At 62.6% G+C, this 18,219-nt stretch overlaps 3 protein-coding genes across 3 annotated transcripts; 1 reads left to right on the top strand and 2 right to left on the bottom strand.

The window, feature by feature from the left end:
- Positions 1-77: 77 nt before the first annotated feature.
- On the bottom strand, positions 78-10,821 carry LOC107324322 (nectin-4). The gene is made up of 9 exons (XM_085535734.1): positions 10,642-10,821; positions 7,063-7,416; positions 5,966-6,256; positions 5,255-5,369; positions 4,177-4,340; positions 3,483-3,630; positions 3,009-3,087; positions 2,264-2,368; positions 78-1,895 (listed from the first exon to the last, which is right to left on the bottom strand). Exons 1-9 carry the CDS (start codon positions 10,703-10,705, stop codon positions 1,644-1,646), a joined length of 1,572 nt encoding a protein of 523 aa, XP_085391860.1. The 5' UTR covers positions 10,706-10,821; the 3' UTR covers positions 78-1,643.
- A 505-nt stretch (positions 10,822-11,326) lies between these two features.
- LOC107324349 (uncharacterized) lies at positions 11,327-14,953 on the bottom strand. The gene is made up of 5 exons (XM_085535731.1): positions 14,164-14,953; positions 13,164-13,334; positions 12,309-12,446; positions 11,842-11,958; positions 11,327-11,701 (listed from the first exon to the last, which is right to left on the bottom strand). The coding sequence occupies exons 1-5, from the start codon at positions 14,370-14,372 to the stop codon at positions 11,650-11,652; spliced, it is 687 nt and encodes a 228-aa protein (XP_085391857.1). The 5' UTR covers positions 14,373-14,953; the 3' UTR covers positions 11,327-11,649.
- Positions 14,648-17,533, top strand: LOC107324348 (G patch domain-containing protein 4-like). Its single transcript, XM_015884300.3, is given in 8 exon segments — positions 14,648-14,817; positions 14,907-14,980; positions 15,373-15,465; positions 15,745-15,811; positions 15,814-15,851; positions 16,124-16,227; positions 16,325-16,375; positions 16,957-17,533. Coding segments are annotated over 8 exon segments (1,047 nt in total). The 5' UTR covers positions 14,648-14,699; the 3' UTR covers positions 17,459-17,533.
- The last annotated feature ends 686 nt before the right edge of the window (positions 17,534-18,219 follow it).

The raw sequence follows: 18,219 nt of genomic DNA, 5'->3' as shown, positions 1-18,219 counted from the left end.
CCTTCCCTTTCACACACTCACCCACTGCACCCCCAGAAGCGCTTTGCACACGCGTGTGCACCAACAGAGCCGTGCCCGCCGCTCCCAGGGGTTTATTTACAGCCGAGCAGCTCAGAACCGAAACGGTGACGGGGAAAAGGGGGAAAAGGGGGCAGGACCCCCGTCCTATACACCTATATACAGCAGCTCTATGTACAGCGCGGGACCCCGGGATGGGGGGGGCTGCAGTGTATCCCGAGTGGGGACCCCACGCTGTGACCGGGGGGTGGCAGTGGGGGGGGGCTGTGGGGTCCCCGTGTTCCCAGCACGGCAGCAGCACGGGGCGGTGCTTGGGGATGGGTGACGTCCTGGTGTCCCCAGTGCTGGGCCCTGCAGCACAACTGGCAGCTGGGACGGGACCCCACAGTTCTGTGACCCCATATGGGGCACTGAGTGTCCCCAAACCTGCACCGAGCAGCAGAGGGGGCGAATGGGGACTGAGTCCTTATGGCACCGCGTGTGTCCCCGGCTCCCCAACCTCACACCAAGCAGAGAGTGACACCAGGGGACAGGAGCCCATCGAGGGGCACTGAGCGTCCCCAGCCCTGATCCAAGCAGCAGAGGTGGCGAATGGGGACACAGCCCCGTCCTGGTGGCACGGCTCATCCCCAGCCCCACAATGAGCAGCAGAGCTGGTATCTGGGGACACAGCCCCATTGCAGTGGTGTGGTACACGTCCCCAGCCCCACACCGAGCAGCAGAGCTGGTATCTGGGGGCAGAGTCCTGATGTACAGCGTGTGTCCCAGGTGTGTATATGGGGACAGGACCCCATCCTGGTGGCGTGGCTCATCCTCAGCCCTGTGCCATGCAGCAGAGCTGGCATCTGGGGACAGGACCCCATCCTGGTGCACAGTGCATGTCCCCAATGCTGTGCCATGCAGCAGAGGTGGCAGCTGGTGGCACAGTGCATGTTCCCAATGCAGTGCCATGCAGCAGAGGTGGCATTTGGGGGCACAGTGCATGTCCCCAATGCAGTGCCATGCAGCAGAGGTGGCACCTGGTGGCACAGTGCATGTCCCCAATGCTGTGCCATGCAGCAGAGGTGGCAGCTGGGGGCAGAGTCCTGGTGCACAGCGTGTCCCCATTGTGGGTCCAAGCAGCAGCTGGTGGCATCTGTGGGACGGAGCCCCATCCCGGTGTCATGGCGTGTCCCCAACCCTGTGCCAGCAGCACGTGGGGCCGGTCCTGGTGCACAGCCCGTGTCCCACAGCTGGTACCAGCACCGAGGGCGGCGTCTGGGGCCAGACCCCATCGTGGTGTGTCCCCATCCTTGTGCCAGCACCGGGGCTGGGTGACACGTGGGGACGGAGCGCACAGCGCGTGTCCCGGACACGGAGCAGGGGGGGACAGGAGCCACGTCCCCACAACACGGTGACGGCCCCAACCTCACAGCACCGGGGTGATGCTGCGGGTGGGAGGCAGCAGCGCAGCAGTAATGCAGCACTGCAGCATTACAGCAATGCAGCACGGCAACAATGCAGCATGGCAGCACTGCAGCACGGCAGCACAGCACTGCAGCAATGCAGCAATGCAGCACTGCTCTGGGGCAGCAGGGAGGGGGCGGTGGTCCATGTCTGTCCCCCCCCCAGCCCCACATCCCTGCTCACACCAGGTGCCCGCGCCCATTGATGTAGATGCCGTTGGTGCTGGGCCGTGCCTGCAGCATGCCGTTCTCCTGCACAAAGTGCGTCATCGCCTGCTTGATGGGGTTGTCCCCACCTTCCTCCTCCTCCTCCTTCACCTCTTTGCCCTCCAGGGACGGGGGCAGCAATGGGGACATGGGCACCTCCGTCTGCGTCTCGATCTCCCGCACCGTGGACAGGGTGGAGTAGCTGCGGCCCTCGGCCTCTTCACTCTGCAGGGACACGGGGCCGCCCCGAGTCACCCCACGTCACCATCACCCCAACCCCAAAGCACAGCCCCATGGGGACCCCAAACTGAACCCGTATGGACACCCCAACCCACACCCATATGGACACCCCAACCCCCCCCATATGGACACCCCAACAACTTCCCTCCATATGAGCCCCCCAGTCTCCATCCCCAAGGACACCCCAATGCTCATTCCCCTTGTGAGTCCCCCAACACACAAGGGTGTGATGCACAAGTGTGCAAGGCACACACACCAGGAAGGGCTGGACACGGGCACTGCGTGTGCTAAAGGCTTTGCACACGTGCAGGGGGCACCGACACAGGGTGGATGTCCCAAGCCCTGGAGCTCACCATGGCAGAGCAGATGCTGGTCCCACGCAGGCTGTCCCCACGCAGGCTGTCCCCACGCAGGCTGCCCTGACGACTCTCCGTGCGCAGCTGCAGCGTCTCCTCCAGCTGCAGAGATGCGCTGTCAGAACCGGGGGGCTCCCACGGACCCCCATGGACCCCCATGGCCCAACACATCAGCCATCCCCACACCCAGCTCCCCACATACTCAGCCCCATGGGCACCCAATGTCCATCCCCGTGGTGCCCTGATCCCCTTCCCATGGCAGCTCAATATCCAGCCCCATGGGAACCCCAGTTCCCCTCCCCATGGGCCCCAATCCCATCTCCACTGCACCCCAATTCCTGTCCCTATAGCACCTTGCTATCCAGCCCCATGGGAACCCCAATTCCCCTCCCCATGGACCCCAATCCCATCTCCACAGCACCCCAATTCCTGTCCCTATAGCACCTTGCTATCCAGCCCCATGGGAACCCCAGTTCCCCTCCCCACGGACCCCAATCCCCATCCCCACGCACCCTAATATCCACCCCATGGCACCCCAACCCCTGGCACCGCAATGCTCAGTACCTGCTGGGTACCCCAATTCCCACCCCAAGGAGACCCCAGTATTCATCACCACGAGGACCCCGATCCCCATCCCCTTTAGTCGCTCTGATTCCCACCCTCATGGCTCCCCAAAGTCCATGTCCCCATAACGCCCATGTCCCCATCATCCCCCCATTGCCCACCCCCAGCCCTGTCCCACCTGTGTGCGTGTGTCGGTGCTGTGACTGGAGTGCAGCCGGCGGATGGAATTCTCCCTCGTGAGCGTCAGCTCCTCCTCGCTATGGGGCCACAGCTCAGTGGGGCTCACCATGGGGTCCATGGGATCCCACCATGGGGTCTTTGGGGTTCATGGGGCCCCACCATGGGGTGCACGGGGTCTATGGTTTCCCACCGTGAGGTACATGGGGTCTATGGGTTCCACTATGGGGTCTGTGGGGGTCCTACCATAGGGTTCATAGGGTCTATGGGGTCCATAGGGCCTATGGGGTCTAACTATGTGTTCCATGGGGTTCTACCACAGTGTCCATGGGGTCTATGAGGTCCCACCATTGGGTCCCACAGTGGGGTCCCACCATGGGATGCATGGGGTCCATGGGTTCCCACCATGGGGTCCCACAGTGGGGTCCCCCCCATCTATCCCACCCCCAGCCCACCCCCCCCGCCCGGCTCTTACTACTTCTCAGAGATTCTCTTGGTCTTGCGCTTGTGGTACAGGGTCATGACGACCACCACGACCACGAGGACGCAGAGCAGCACGGCAGCGATGGCGCCCACCACCACCACCGAGGCCGACACCAGGTCCACCCGCCGAACCTCGTCCTCTGCGGGGACACAGCGCGGCCGTGAGACGGGGATGGGGGGAGAAATGGATGGGGGGAGAAATGGATGGGGACGGCAATGGGGGAGCAGAAAGATGGGGGGCAGGAGGATGGATGGGGGGCGAGATGGAACGGCAGATAGAAGGTGAGCAGATGAAGGGAGGGAGGATGGATGAGAACCTGAATGAGGGGAAGGAGGAGGAGTGGAAGGAGGAGGGGGGGGGTGGGAAGGGAGGGAGGGTGCATGGGGTGGGGGGGTAAAGGGATGGAGGGAGGGGTGGGGGGATGGATGGGGGATGGGAAGTGGGGATGGATGGGGATGGAGGGATGGATGGATGGGGGGATGGGGGCGTGATGGGGGGTGGATGGGGGGGGGTGGAGGGACGGACATAAAACAACCTGTGGGGAAATGAAGAGAGGGGCAGATGGGAGGGTATGGCCTGGGAAAGGAGGCGGCAGGAAGGCAGCACTGACAGACAGACACACAGACAGACACACACAGACACACACACACAGACATACAGACACACACAGATCAGGGTCACCCACCTGCCGCCCTGCTCTTGATGCTGACGTTGGCCGTCGCCTCCTTTGCAGCCACGCGATTTGCCACACGACACACGTAATCCCCGGCATCAGCAGCAGCCAACGGGCGCTGGAACAGCAGCGTGTCCCCCTTGATGCGGACACCGGCGGGCAGGGGGGCGTCCAGCCTGAGGGGAACCACCACGGTGAGACATGATGAGCCAGGACAATGAGCCCCAATGATGAGCCATGACACTGAGCCGTGATGGTGAGCCATTATGAGCCATGATGGGGAGGGACCATGATGGTGAGACATGACACTGAGCCCCAATGATGAGCCATAACATTGAGCCATGACAGTGAACCCCAGTGATGAGCCATAACACTGAGCCATGATGGGGAGCCATGACACTGAGCCATTATGAGCCATGATGGGGAGGGACCACGATGATGAGCCATAACGCTGAGCCATGATGGGGAGCCATGACAGTGAGCCCCAATGATGAGCCATAACATTGAGCCATGACACTGAGCCATGATGGTGCTCCATTATGAGCCATTATGAGCCATGATGGGGAGCCATGATGGACACGGTGCCACCGCTCTGAGCCCCGACGTGCCCAGGCGGCAGCTCCATCCCGGCGCCGCTGCCGGCATCAAAGCGCGGCGCGTTCCCACGGAGCTGACGCCCCACAACCGGTTGGTGCAGGACCTGCCTGGGCACGGCCCGACCTGCAGCGCTGCAGCGCACCGGGACGGCACCAAACGGCACCAAACAGCACCAAACAGCACCAAAATGATGCCAAAATGACGCCAAAACTGCACCACAATGGCACCAAAATGACACCTCTGGGTGGGATGGGGAGGGGTGGGAGGGGGTGGGATGGGGGAGAGGGGACGGCAGTGGGACACAGTGGGGACATGGATGGGGAACAGGGACAGACAAGGGGACGTGGGCACAGAGAGGGGATGGGATGGGGACAGGGACATGGGAACAGGACGGGGATGTGGGCAGGGACAGCGGGTGTGGGGACAGAGAGGGGACGGGGATGGGGATGGGGATGGGGATGGGGATGATGATGGGGATGGGGCAGGTCCGCACCGTGTCCAGTTGTAGGTGGGCGGGGGGTTCCCGTCCCCCAGGCAGGTGAGCGCAGCCCCCTCCATTCCCTCGGCCCACTCCTCCGTGTGCCCCAGCACCGACGCGTCAGACAGGTCTGTGGGGACAGTGGGGACAGTGGGGACGGGTGGGATGAGCTGACGCTGCCCGACGTGTCCCCCTGTCCCGTGTGACCCCACAACCCAGCGCCCCCCAAAGGCTTCTGCACCCCCAGCATCCCCAGTGCCCCCCGTGTCTCCCATTCCCTCCTTGCCCTACACGTCCCACAGCAGCACCCATGTCCCCAATGTCCCCATATCTCCATGGCCCCAATGTCCCCATTGCTCCCCATGGTCCCTTTGTCCCCAACATCCCCTATGGTTCCCCACTGCCCCACATGTCCCTGTGTCCCCAACACCCTCCATGTCCCCCACGATCCCCTTGTCCTCAACCTCCTCCATGGTCCCTCATTACCCCCCATGTCCCCCCGTGTCCCCACATCCTCAACATCCCCCCCTGCCCCCAACCCCTCCCCACTCCCTCCACGGTCCCAACATCCCCCCCAGTCCCCCATTGTCCCCATGTCCCCGGTGCCCTCACTGCCCCCATCACCCCCCACATCCCCACAGTCCCCCCATCCCCATATCCCCCCCCATCCCCATATCCCCCCCCATCCCCAGCTCCCCCCCCATTCCCACCCCCCCCGTTCCTCACATGCGACGCTGAGCTGGTGCGTGATCCTCTTCTCGCTGCGCAGCCCGGGATGCGCCACGACGCAGGTCAGGCTCTTCCCGTTCATGCTGCGTCCCGGCACCACGAAGAACTCGCTGGTGACGGACGCGGAGTGTTCGTGCTGGGAGCGCCGCGTGCTGTTGGCTCCTCTCACCTCCGTCTCCCATCGCACCGTGGGCACCGGGTTCCCCTCCGCGGTGCACGAGGCCGCCAGCGTCCGGCCCTGACCCTCCTCCAGTGGCGGCCCCGGGTTCAGGATGGGCAGTGGCGGCACTGCGGGCAATGAGCGAAATCAGCGCCCACCAACACCACGGCCCAGCATCCATCACCCCATTGCCCCCCATCCATCACCCCATTGCCCACCATCCATTACCCCATTGCCCACCATCCATCACCCCATTGCCCCCCATTCATGACCCCATTGCCCACCATCCATCACCCCATTGTCCCCCATCCATCACCCCATTGCCCACCATCCATCACCCCACTGCCCCCCATCCATTACCCCATTGCCCAGCATCCATCACCCCACTGCCCACCATCCATTACCCCATTGCCCCCCATTCATGACCCCACTGTCCACCATCCATCACCCCATTGCCCCCCATTCATGACCCCATTGCCCACCATCCACCACCCCATTGCCCCCCATTCATCACCCCATTGACCCCATTCATCACCCCATTGCCCACCATTCATTACCCCACGTCCCCGAGCCCATTTTCCCATCATACCCTCCACACACTCATCATGACCCCATCACCCACCCTAAACCCCACCTCCCACCACCCCATCACCCCATACCCACCACCCCCCAACTACCCCCCACCCTATCTCCCCCACCCACCCCCCATCACCCCATCCCCATCACAACCCCATCACCCCCCACCCCACCACCCTCACACCCTCATCATCACCCACCACCCCATTACCCCACCTCCCCCCACCCCATTACCCCATTCCCATCACCCACCACCCCCCATCCCTCCCACCCCCATCATCACCCCCTCCCCATCTCCCCACGCCCCCCATCCCCCCCCACCCCCCATCACCCCATTCCCATCCCCCCCCCCACTCACCCAGCACCCTGAGCGCCACCCTCCCCTCGAAGCTCCCCGAGGGGAACGTGATGAGGTGACACTCATAGTCGCCCTCGTCTCCCTGCACGGCGTTTCTCAGCACGATCCCTCCGTCCTCCAACGCTCCGTCCCCGCGCCGCCGCACTCTGCCCACATACGCGTCCTGCACGTGCTCCCCGTGCCGCAGGTCCAGCACCGCCAGCTCCGCGCTGCGCCCCGACGGGCCGCGCTTCAGCCACGTCACCTGCACAACCTGCTCCCCCTCCTGGGCCCGGTACCGGCACGGCAGCTCCGCGTCCTGACCCAGCACCGCCGTCACCGTGCGCTGCACCTCCACCACGCCGCCGTTACTGCCTATGGGACGGGAACGGGGAGTGAACGGGGAACAAATGGGAACGGAGTGAACGGGGAACAAATGGGAACGGGGGGAATAAATGGGAACGGGGAGTGAACAGGGAACAAATGGGAACGGGGAGTGAATGGGGATGGGGAACAAATGGGAACGGGGGGAATAAATGGGAACGGGGAACAGACGGGAACGGGGAGTGAATGGGGATGGGAGGAACAAACGGGAATGGGGGGCGTGAACAGGAATGAGGGGAACAAACGGGAATTGGGGGGAACAAATGGGAACGGGGGGCGTGAACGGGGATGGATGGAACAAACGGGAATTGGGGGGAACAGACGGGAATGGATGGAACAAATGGGAACGGGGGGAACAGGGAACGGAGAGTGAATGGGGATGGGGGGAAACGACTGGAATGGGGGGAATAAACGGGAATGGATGGAACAAACGGGAACGGGGGACATGAACAGGAATGGGGAACAAATGGGAATGGATGGAACAAATGGGAACAAGGAGTGAATGGAAATGGGGGGAACAGTCGGGAATGGGGGGAATAAACGGGAATGGGGGAAACAAATGGGAACGGGAACGGGGGGAACCGACGGGAACAGGGGGAACAAATGGGAACAGGGGTAAGAAACGGGAACGGGGGACATGAACAGGAATGGGGAACAAATGGGAACGGGGGGTGTGAACGGGAATGGGGGGAACAGACGGGAATGGATGGAACAAACGGGAACGGGGAAAACAAATGGGAACAGGGGAACCGACGGGAACAGGGGGAATAAATGGGAATGGGGGGAACAGACGGGAATGGATGGAACAAATGGGAACAGGGGGCGTGAACGGGAATGGGGAACAAACAGGAATTGGGGGAATAAACAGAAATGGGGGGAACCGACAGGAACGGGGGGAACAAACAGGAATGGATGGCACTGACCGGAACAGGGGGAACAAATGGGAACAGGGGGAATAAACGGGAATGGGGGGAACAAACAGGAACGGGGGACACTAACAGGAATGGATGGCAGAAATGGGAACGGGGGGAACAAATGGGAACGGATGGCAGTGCAAAACACTGGGGGCTGTTTTGCATCGTGGTGCACAGCTGTGCACGCTTAGTGTGTCCTTGGTGCACGATTCTGCATCATGGCATGTGGCTGTGCATCCTTGGTGTGTGATTGTGCATCATTGCATGCGGCTGTGCATGCACAGTGTGATTCTGCACTATTACATGTGGTTGTGCATGCTTGGTGCATCCTTGGTGTGATTCTGCACCATTGCATGTGGCTGTGCATGCATACTGTGATTTTGCATCCTTGCATGTGGTTGTACTTGCTTGGTGCATCCTTAGTGTGTGATTCTGCATCATTACACGTAGTTGTGCATGCACGGTGTGATTTTGCATCCTTGATTGTGGCTGTGCATGGTTGTGCATGCTTGGCGACTCCTTGTTGCATTATTTTGCATCATGCCGTGCGGCTGTGCATGCCTGGTGCATGACTTTGCATCCCTAAGTGTGGCCGTGCACGCTTGCTGTGCAATTCTGCATCATTACGTGTGGCCGTGCACACTCAGTGCATGCTCCGTGCATCCTTTCTGCACAACTTTGCATGGCTGCTGTGCTCACTTCATGCAGTTTTGCACACTCCTTGCCTGCCCAGTGCACACTTGTGCATGGTTCATTGTGACCGTGCACACTTGTGCAAGCTGCTGCACATTTCTGCACAGCTCACACTTGGTTTTTGCACACTGCAGACCTTCGTGTGCCCTCATGCATCATCCTGCACGGCTTTGCACAATTGCACACTCACGTTGTGACACACTCACGACACACTCACACTGTGACACACACACACTGTGACACACTCCCCCTCCCCCCTTGCACACTCACACACCCGCCCGTCCCCACAATCCCCCCCTTAACGACCCTTTGCATTAATGAACCATTGTGACCCCAAATCCCAACTCTGGGCCCCATTTTCCCCCATATTTCACCCCAAATCCAATTCCTGAGCCCCAATATCCCCAATTCCGACCCCAAATCCCATTCCTGACCCCAATATCCCCAATTCTGACCCCAAATCCCACCCCTGTGCCTCAGTGTCCCCCCATCCCATTCCTGAGCCCAGTTTCCACCCACCTGCCCCCAATCCCGTGCCTCCATTTCCCCCATCCCGACCCCAAATCCCCCCCCGTGCCTCAGTTTCCCCCAATCTCTCCCCCAATCCCCCCCCGTGCCTCAGTTTCCCTGTTCCCGTCATTCACCCCAATGGCATTTGGGGGTCTCGGCCGTGGGGTCTCGGTGCCGTGGGGGGGAGGTGGGGGCGGGGTTGGCATCGGGCCCCACGCCGCGGGGCGTCCCCACCCAATAGGGCCGAGCGCGTGGGAACGGGGCCGGAACCGGCTCGACCGGCTCGGGGGGGTCACCGCCTCAGCGCCGCCGCGAGTGGAGGAGGAGGAGGAGGAGGAGGCCCGGGGGGGTCCCCGGGGGGTCCCCGTGGGGTGGGCACGAGGACGCGTCCGGCCGGGTGGGATGCGAGACCCCACGCGTGTCCGCGGGGCGGGAGCGGGGAGAGAACGGGACGGGCGGGGGGATGTGAGCGACCCCCGGATCATCGCTGTGAGCGACCCCCGGATCATCGCTGCCCGCTCCGCGGTCACGCGTGGGGCTGACAACGGGGGCAGCTCGTGGTGCCTCCCCCCCCCCCCCCACTCCCCGCACTGTCCCGTCCGTGTCACGCGTGTCACGCATCCCCCCCCTCCCACGGAGCCCCGCGACGCCGGGGGACTTTTCACGGGGGGACACGCGCTGCCCTGGGGACCCACGGCCACGGCCCCACGGACACGGGCGGAGCCGCAGCCCGCAGAGCCCCCACGATGCGTTGTGACACGAGTGGCCGTGGGCAACCGAGGATACAGACACACAGACCCACGGACACGGACGGACCCCGCGTCCCCCCGCCCCGCTCTCACTCTGCCCCCCCTCAACCTGGACACACGTGGGGGGACACGCGTGGCCGTGGGGTCCCACGCTCGGTGCCACGCGGAGCCGCGGACGCGCACGGCCGTTCCCACGCGCACAGGTGCCTTGAGCCGCAGGTGCACGATCGCCCCTCGCGCTCACACCCCCCCCGTGTCCCAACGCCACGCGTGTCCCCCGCTCCCACGCGTGTCCCGCACCCCCATCCCCCCCCGTCCCGGTGCCGGTATCGGTCCCGGTTTCTCCTTACCGGTCAGCAGGAGGAGGAGGAGGCTGAAGGCGGCCGCCCCGGGCCGCGTCCCGCGTGGGGCCATGCGGACACGGGTGGGCTCAGGGCGCTGCTCGTGTCCCGCTCAGCACCATATGGGCCGAACCGGGGGGGGGGGGGCGGCTCCGGGCCGAGCGGCGGAGCTGAACCGGGGGAACCGGGACGGGACGGGGGGGGGCGTGGCCAAGGGAGGGGCGTGGTCACGGGGGGGGTGTGGTCACGGGTGGGGCCGGGCGGGGCGGACCGGTCCGGCAGGTCCGGGCGGGGCGGGGTGAGGGCGCGGCCTTAAAGGGGCGATGGCGGCCGAGGGGGAGGTGGGGCCCACCTGGGGATGCGGCGCGTTTCTCTCCCCCATCCCCGGAGCTGGGGGGAGCCCTGACGCGCCCCACGGCGGCACCGAGTGGAGCCCACGCAGCCCAGCGCCGTCCTCGTGGGTTTTCCCCATGGGTGGCACTATAGATTGGCCCCATACATTGTCCCCATGGGTTGTCCCTATAGGTAATTTGTGTCCCTATAGATAATTTGTGTCCCTACAGGTGATTTGTGTCCCTATAGGTAATTTGTGCCCCGGTGTCTCCCCCTCGATCCCCCCCCAACAGGAGCCAGGCTGGAACTCCACAAAAGTCCCTTTTTCCACCCAATCTCGTAGCACACAGAGCAGACAGGGTGGGGGGTAAAGGCAGTTTATTGGCACAGCAAAACTGGGGGGGGGGGGTGGGAAAAAGAGGGGAGGGGGCAAAGCGTGGGGCAGGGGCAGGGTTAGGGTTAGGGTTGGGGTTAGGGTTAGGGTTAGGGTTGGGGTTAGGATTGGGGTTTAGGGTTAGGGTTAGGATTGGGGCTGGAGTTAGGGTTAGTGTTAGGGTTAGTGTTAGTGTTAGGGTTAGGTTTAGGGTTAGGTTTAGGGTTATGGTGACTGCACAGCCCCGCTCCGATGGGGCGCTGTGGGGGGAGCAGTTTGGGGGTCCCATCACCCCTCATCCTCCCCCCGACTCAGAGCTCTCTGGGGTCGGGTCCTTTGCAGCAGCACAGAGATGGAAGAGCCCTGAGGGGGGGGGGTGAGGTTGGAACAGGGACCCCCCCCTCAGTGCCCCCCCAGCCGTGGGGCCCCCAACAGAACAGGAGCAGCTCAATGCACTGACGGTCACAGCTCAGCGCAGCAGTGACCCCCCAACCCCCCGGTACCTGCAGAGCTGATGAGGACGACGCCGACCCAGCCCAGGATGTAGGACCAGGAGAAGCTCCAGGCGCTGCCCCGTGTCACCACCGAGCACAGGGACAGAGCCAGCAGCGCCAGCAGCCCTGGGGGGGACAGGGGGGGGTCAGGGTTGCAGGGAACGGACACAGCTCAGTGCAGTGATGGCACAGCAGAGAACAGACACAGCACAGCTCAGTGCTGCAATGAACGGACACAGCTCAGTGCAGTGATGGCACAGCAGAGAACAGACACAGCACAGCACTGATGCTGCTGATGGCTGCAGAGAACGGCCAGCTCATGGCAGCAGTGATGCAGCACGGCTCATTACAACAGAGAGCAGACACAGCACAGCTCAGTGCTGCATTGAATGGACACAGCTCAGTGCTGCAATGAACAGACACAGCTCCGTGCTGCAGTGACACAGTGTCGCGTCCCCCCGTATCCCCCCACGTACCAGCCAGCCCCATACTGATCCCAGCCGCTCGTCCCTGCTCCCTCCGAGCGGCTCCAGCCGCCGACAGCCCCATAAGGAAACCCAGAGCAGCAGCCAGAACCGCCAGCAGCAGCAGAACCCGAACGGCGACCCAAAGAGCTGCGGGATGAATGAGGGGATATGGGGACAGAATGGGAGTGAATGAGGGGATATGGGGACAGTACGGGAATGAATGAGGGGATATGGGGACAGTATGGGAATGAATGAGGGAATATGGGGACAGAATGGGAATGAATGAGGGGACGTGGGGACAGTATGGGAGTGAATGAGGGGACGTGGGGACAGTATGGGAGTGAATGAGGGGACATGGGGACAGTATGGGAATGAATGAGGGGACGTGGGGACAGTATGGGAATGAATGAGGGAATATGGGGACAGAATGGGAATGAATGAGGGGACATGGGGACAGTATGGGAATGAATGAGGGGATATGGGGACAGAATGGGAATGAATGTGGGGATATAGGGACAGTATGGGAGTGAATGAGGGGATATGGGGACAGAATGGGAATGAATGAGGGGACGTGGGGACAGTATGGGAATGAATGAGGGGACGTGGGGACAGTATGGGAATGAATGAGGGGACATGGGGACAGTATGGGAATGAATGAGGGGACATGGGGGCTGAGAACGGGCACAGCTCAACACTGCAGTGACCCAACACAACTCATAGCAATGACCCAATACAGCTCATGGCAGTGATGACCCAACATAACTCATCACATCGGTGCCCACACTCAGCCCATCTCCGCCCCGCCCCATCCCCGCTCAGTTCGGTTCCGCATCTCGCGCTGTCGGTGCCGGGTTCGGTTCGTACCGGCCGTTCCCGGTTCCGTCCCGCAGCGCCCCCCCGCGGTGCAGACCCGCCACAGCCCCACGGCGTCTCCGCGTCCCCGCGGCCGCAGCCACGACTCGGTGCCGGTGGCGGCGAGCAGCGCGCTCAGCCCGGCGGCCGCGAACAGCAGCGCCCCCCCCGCGGCCATGGACCCTGCGGGGACACCGGGGGGACACCGGGTCAATGGGACCCCCAGGACCCCCCCACAACCAACAACACCATGGGGACACGGGGTTAATGGGACCCCCAGGACCCCCCCACAACCAATAACATGGGACTTAATGGGACCCCCAGGACCCCCCCCTCACAACCAATAACATGGGGGTTAACGGGACCCCCAGGACCCCCCCCCACAACCAATAACATCATGGGGACATGGGGACAATGGGACCCCCAGGACCCCCCCACAACCAATAACACCACGGGGACATGGGATCAATGGGACCCCCAGGACCCCCCCACAACCAATAACATGGGGGTTAACGGGACCCCCAGGACCCCCCCCCAACCAATAACACCGCGGGGATCTGGGGGGGGGATGCGGGGATGGCGATGTGGGGCGGCAGAGGGGGGATGGCTGGGGGTGGATGTGGGGATGTGGAAAGGGGTTGGGGGTGTATGGGGACGGCAATGGGGACGGGGGGCACCCGGGGGGGGCAGCGCAGTGGGGATACCTCCAAGGATGGGGGTACACAGGGGGGTCCTCTGGGGGGGCGTATGGGGGGTGTATGGGGCACCCGGGGGGGCATCGCGGGGGGATATCTCCAAGGGGGGGGGGACACAGGGAAGGGACAATGGGGACAAATGGCAGCAATGGGATGGGGGGACACCCGTGGGTGGGGTATGGGAGGGGGCTGGGGGCGTATGGGAACACGGGGGACATTGGGGGTGGGAGATGGAGGGGACATTTGGGGACATTTGGGGCCATGGCTGGGGATGGGGGGGCACCGAAGTGACACTATGGGGGGGGGGACACACTCACGTGCAGCGTCTGATGGCAGCCTGGCCCTGTCCCTCTGTCCCTCTGTCCGTCTGTCCCTCTGTCCCCCTGTCCCTCCCCCCCGTGTCCCGCTGCCGCCCCGTCCCATTGTGTGGGGCACAAAAGCCGGGAAGGATCCGGGCGCTGACGGCATCGAACCGCCCCCCCCCCATGGGACACAATGGACCGTGAGGGGGGGGCGGGGTCCCCATGGGGTCAGTGCTGGGCTGGGGGACCCCCGCCCCATTGAGCCGCTGATTGTGGGGTGGGCAGCGATGGGGGGGGGGCGTTAAACCGGGTCGGGTTCGTGCTGGATGAATTGAGGCTGTTTGTGCCGACACTGGGTCAGTCCCAGCCCCGGTCCCGTATCCACGGCCGGACCCACAACCCGGACCCACAACCCGAACCCTCCGAACCCCCCGAACCCCCCGAACCCGCCCCGTTCTCGTCCCGCTCCGCCCCCCCACCACGTGCGCACCGGCCGGGCATGCGCAGAAGCGGCGGCTCCACGCCGGTGCCGTGAACGGCCCGGAGCCGCCATGAGCGCGGCGGAACCGATGGGAACCGGGACCGGAACCGGAACCGGGACGGGGGGCGAGATGGGAGCCGGGATGCGCTTCGCGGAGCGGCAGCTGCGGCGGCACGGCTGGACGCGGGGTGAGAAACGGACCGAACCGGACCGAACCGGCGCTGCTCCGCTGTGCCCGGTGCTGCCGGAACGGGCCGAACGTTCCCGTTGTCCGCAGGCCGCGGGTTGGGGAAACGAGAGGACGGGATCGAGCGGCCCATCCGAACCAGCGTCAAGTGCGGAACCGCGGGGGTGAGCGCCGACCACAGACCCCCCAACGACCCCCCAACGACCCCCATAACCCCCCAACGACCCCCATAATCCCCCAGCGACCACCATAACCCCCCAACGACCCCCATAATCCCCCCACGACCCCCATAATCCCCCAGCGACCCCCATAACCCCCCAACGACCCCCCATAACCCCCCCACGACCCCCATAACCCCCCCACGACCCCCATAATCCCCCCACGACCCCCATAATCCCCCAACGACCCCCATAACCCCCCCACGACCCCCCATAACCCCCCCACGACCCCCATAATCCCCCCACGACCCCCATAATCCCCCCACGACCCCCATAACCCCCCCACGACCCCCATAATCCCCCCACGACCCCCACAACCCCTCCATCCGCCCCCTCAGGTGGGGCACAGCGCTGCCGAGCAGTTCTCCTTCCATTGGTGGGATCACGTCTTCAACGAGGCGGCGGCCAACATCGATGTGCGGGACGGGCAGGTGAGGGGGGGGCTGAGCAGCCCCTGCCGAGGGGATCAGAGCCCCCCAATAACCTCCGGGTACCCCCATAACCCCCCGGGTACCCCCAATAACCCCCGGGTACCCCCAATAACCCCCCAGGTACCCCAATAACCCCCGGGTACCCCCAATAACCCCCCAGGTACCCCCATAACCCCCCGGGTACCCCCAATAACCCCCATAACCCCCGGGTACCCCCATAACCCCCGGTGCCCCCCAATGCCGGTTCATTGAGGCCCCTTCCCTCTCTGTCCCCCCCAGGACGGGGTCTCCGTGGAGTCTCGTTCTGGGCCGCACTTTGGGGTCAGCACTAAGAAGCCCCGCAAGGCGCCCCCCCGGGCTGCACGTTGTATGGCCGCTTCGTTAAGGTACCAGCCCCATGTGCCCCCTATTGCCACATCCCAGTTCCCATATCCCCCCTATTTCCATCATCCCACACCCCAACTATTGCCACGATCCCATATCCCCCCTATTCCCATGTTCCTATTTTCCCCTATTCCCATGACCCCATCTCTCCCCTATTATCCCCCCCCCCCATTTCCCTGCCCATTTCCACTCTCACCTTCCCCATCCCATCCCACCTTCCCCCCCATTCATTGCCCCCCACTCCCCCCTTTTCTGACCCCCCCATTCCCCATAGGCTGCCACACTCACTGCTCATGGGGAGGAGCCGACAGAGCCGCGTTTGGGCTCTGAGAGCAGCGAGGAAGAGGAGGATGAATGGGATCGATCTTCAGCACGGAGGCACGGGGGGATTATGGGGGGGGGCTATGGGGGGTTTGGGGTTTGCCCTGCTGTCACCCCCCCATTGGGTGACACTGTGTCCCCTGTGTCCCCGCAGGCTGACAGACGAGGAGCTGGTGCGGGTGTGTGGGGGCCGCACGGCACACAAGTGAGTGGGGGGGCTTGGGGGGGGGGTTGGGGGTCTGTGTACTCCGGGGGGGCTCCATTCCATTCCATTCCATTCCATTCCATTCCATTCCATTCTATTCCATTCCATTCTATTCCATTCTATTCTATTCCATTCTATTCCATTACATCCATTCCATCCATTCCATTCCATTCTATTCCATTCCATCCATTCCATTCCATTCTATTCCATTCCATTCTATTCTATTCCATTCTATTCTATTCCATTCTATTCCATTCCATTCCATTCCATCCATTCCATCCATTCCATTCTATTCCATTCCATTCCATTCCATTCCATTCCATTCCATTCCATTCCATTCCATTCCATTCTATTCTATTCCATTCCATTCCATTCCATTCCATTCCATTCCATCCATTCCATCCATCCATTCCATTCTATTCCATTCTATTCCATTCCATTCCATTCTGTTCCATTCCATTCTGTTCCATTCCATTCTGTTCCATTCCATTCTGTTCCATTCCATTCTGTTCCATTCCATTCTATTCCATCCATTCCATTCCATTCCATTCCATTCCATCCATTCCCTGCTGCTGTTGCAGGGGTGCGCGGCACGGGCTGACCATGAGCGCCAAGCTGGCCCGGCTGGAGCAGCAGGAACGAGACTTCATGGCCGCCAGGATGCAACGGGGGGGGGGGCAGAATGGGACCCCCCAGGGCAGCACCAGGGAACAGCTGCAGGACGGGAGGAGGAGGAGGAGGAAGAAGGAGGAAAAGGAACAGTCTGCGGATGGAGCTGAGGATGGACTGAAGGGACGGGAGGAGGAGGAAGAGGAGGAGGAAGAGGAGAGAACAGAGAGGAGGAAGAAGAAGAAGAAGGAAAGGGAACGGTCTGTGCATGGAGCTGATGTAGATGGACTGCAGGGATGGGAGGAGGAGGAAGAGGAGAGAACAGAGAGGAGGAAGAAGAAGAAGAAGAGGAGGAAGGAGGAGTTGGATGGGATGGAGGATCCTGCAGAGGACACTGGTGGGATGGGGGGGCTGAGGACAGCAATGGGGGGAGGAAGAAGAAGAAGAAGAGGAGGAGGGAGGATGAATGAATGAATGAATGAATGAATGAATGAATGAATGAATGAATGAATGCAGCCACCTCTAATACAACTTTATTGCATCAAACAACCCTGACGGGTGGGACACAGCCCCCAGTGCATGGCCATGGGCCTGGAGGGGCTGCAATGGGGCAGCACAGCCCCTACAGCAGCTGCAGGACGCATTCAGTGCTGCAATGGGGCAGCACAGCCCCTACAGCAGCTGCAGGACGCATTCAGTGCTGCAATGGGGCAATGCAGCCCTACAGCAGCTGCAGGACACGATGCTGCAATGGGGCAATGCAGCCCTACAGCAGCTGCAGGATGCATTCAGTGCTGCAATGGGGCAATGCAGCCCTACAGCAGCTGCAGGATGCATTCAGTGCTGCAATGGGGCAGTGCAGCCTACAGCAGCTGCAGGATGATGTTGGTGCTGCAATGGGGCAATGCAGCCCCTACAGCAGCTGCAGGACGCATTCAGTGCCCGGATACGGGGGCAGGTTGAGGCCATATTTCTCCTGCAGCGCCGCGGGCACAAAACGCCCCCCCAGGAAATGGAAGCGCCCCTTGAAATGCAGCGCTGCCTTCTTGGGGGCCGTCAGTGAGATGAGCATGTCGGGGCTCAGCCCATCGGCACGGCCCTGATCCACGTCCCAGCCTGAAACCAGCCCGGGTTGGAGCACAGGGACCCTCCCATCCCAATCCCAATCCCATCCCATCCCATCCCATCCATCCCATCCATCCATCCCATCCCATCCCATCCCATCTCATCCATCC

This window comes from Coturnix japonica, unplaced genomic scaffold (assembly GCF_054131305.1).
Source record: "Coturnix japonica strain WE unplaced genomic scaffold, WE-NBRP24 Scf165, whole genome shotgun sequence".
In the NCBI taxonomy this organism is placed as follows: Eukaryota; Metazoa; Chordata; class Aves; order Galliformes; family Phasianidae; genus Coturnix; species Coturnix japonica.
The sequence above is the reverse complement of the archived record's forward strand: the minus strand, read 5'-3'. Positions and strand labels throughout refer to the sequence as shown.

Bases quoted from the DNA above. Each gene is read 5' to 3' on its own strand.
- LOC107324322 (XM_085535734.1), bottom strand. From the start codon at position 10,705: ATGGCCCCACGCGGGACGCGGCCCGGGGCGGCCGCCTTCAGCCTCCTC. The intron at 2,369-3,008 runs GTGGGACAGGGC...GCATCTCTGCAG, and splicing joins GCACCGACACACGCACACAG to CTGGAGGAGACGCTGCAGCT. The intron at 1,896-2,263 runs GTGAGCTCCAGG...GTGTCCCTGCAG, and splicing joins CCAGCATCTGCTCTGCCATG to AGTGAAGAGGCCGAGGGCCG.
- LOC107324349 (XM_085535731.1), bottom strand. From the start codon at position 14,372: ATGGGGACCCCGCCCCCCCCTCACGGTCCATTGTGTCCCATGGGGGGG. The intron at 13,335-14,163 runs GTGAGTGTGTCC...GTGTCCCCGCAG, and splicing joins GCTGCCATCAGACGCTGCAC to GGTCCATGGCCGCGGGGGGG. The intron at 12,447-13,163 runs GTACGAACCGAA...TTCATCCCGCAG, and splicing joins GACGGAACCGGGAACGGCCG to CTCTTTGGGTCGCCGTTCGG.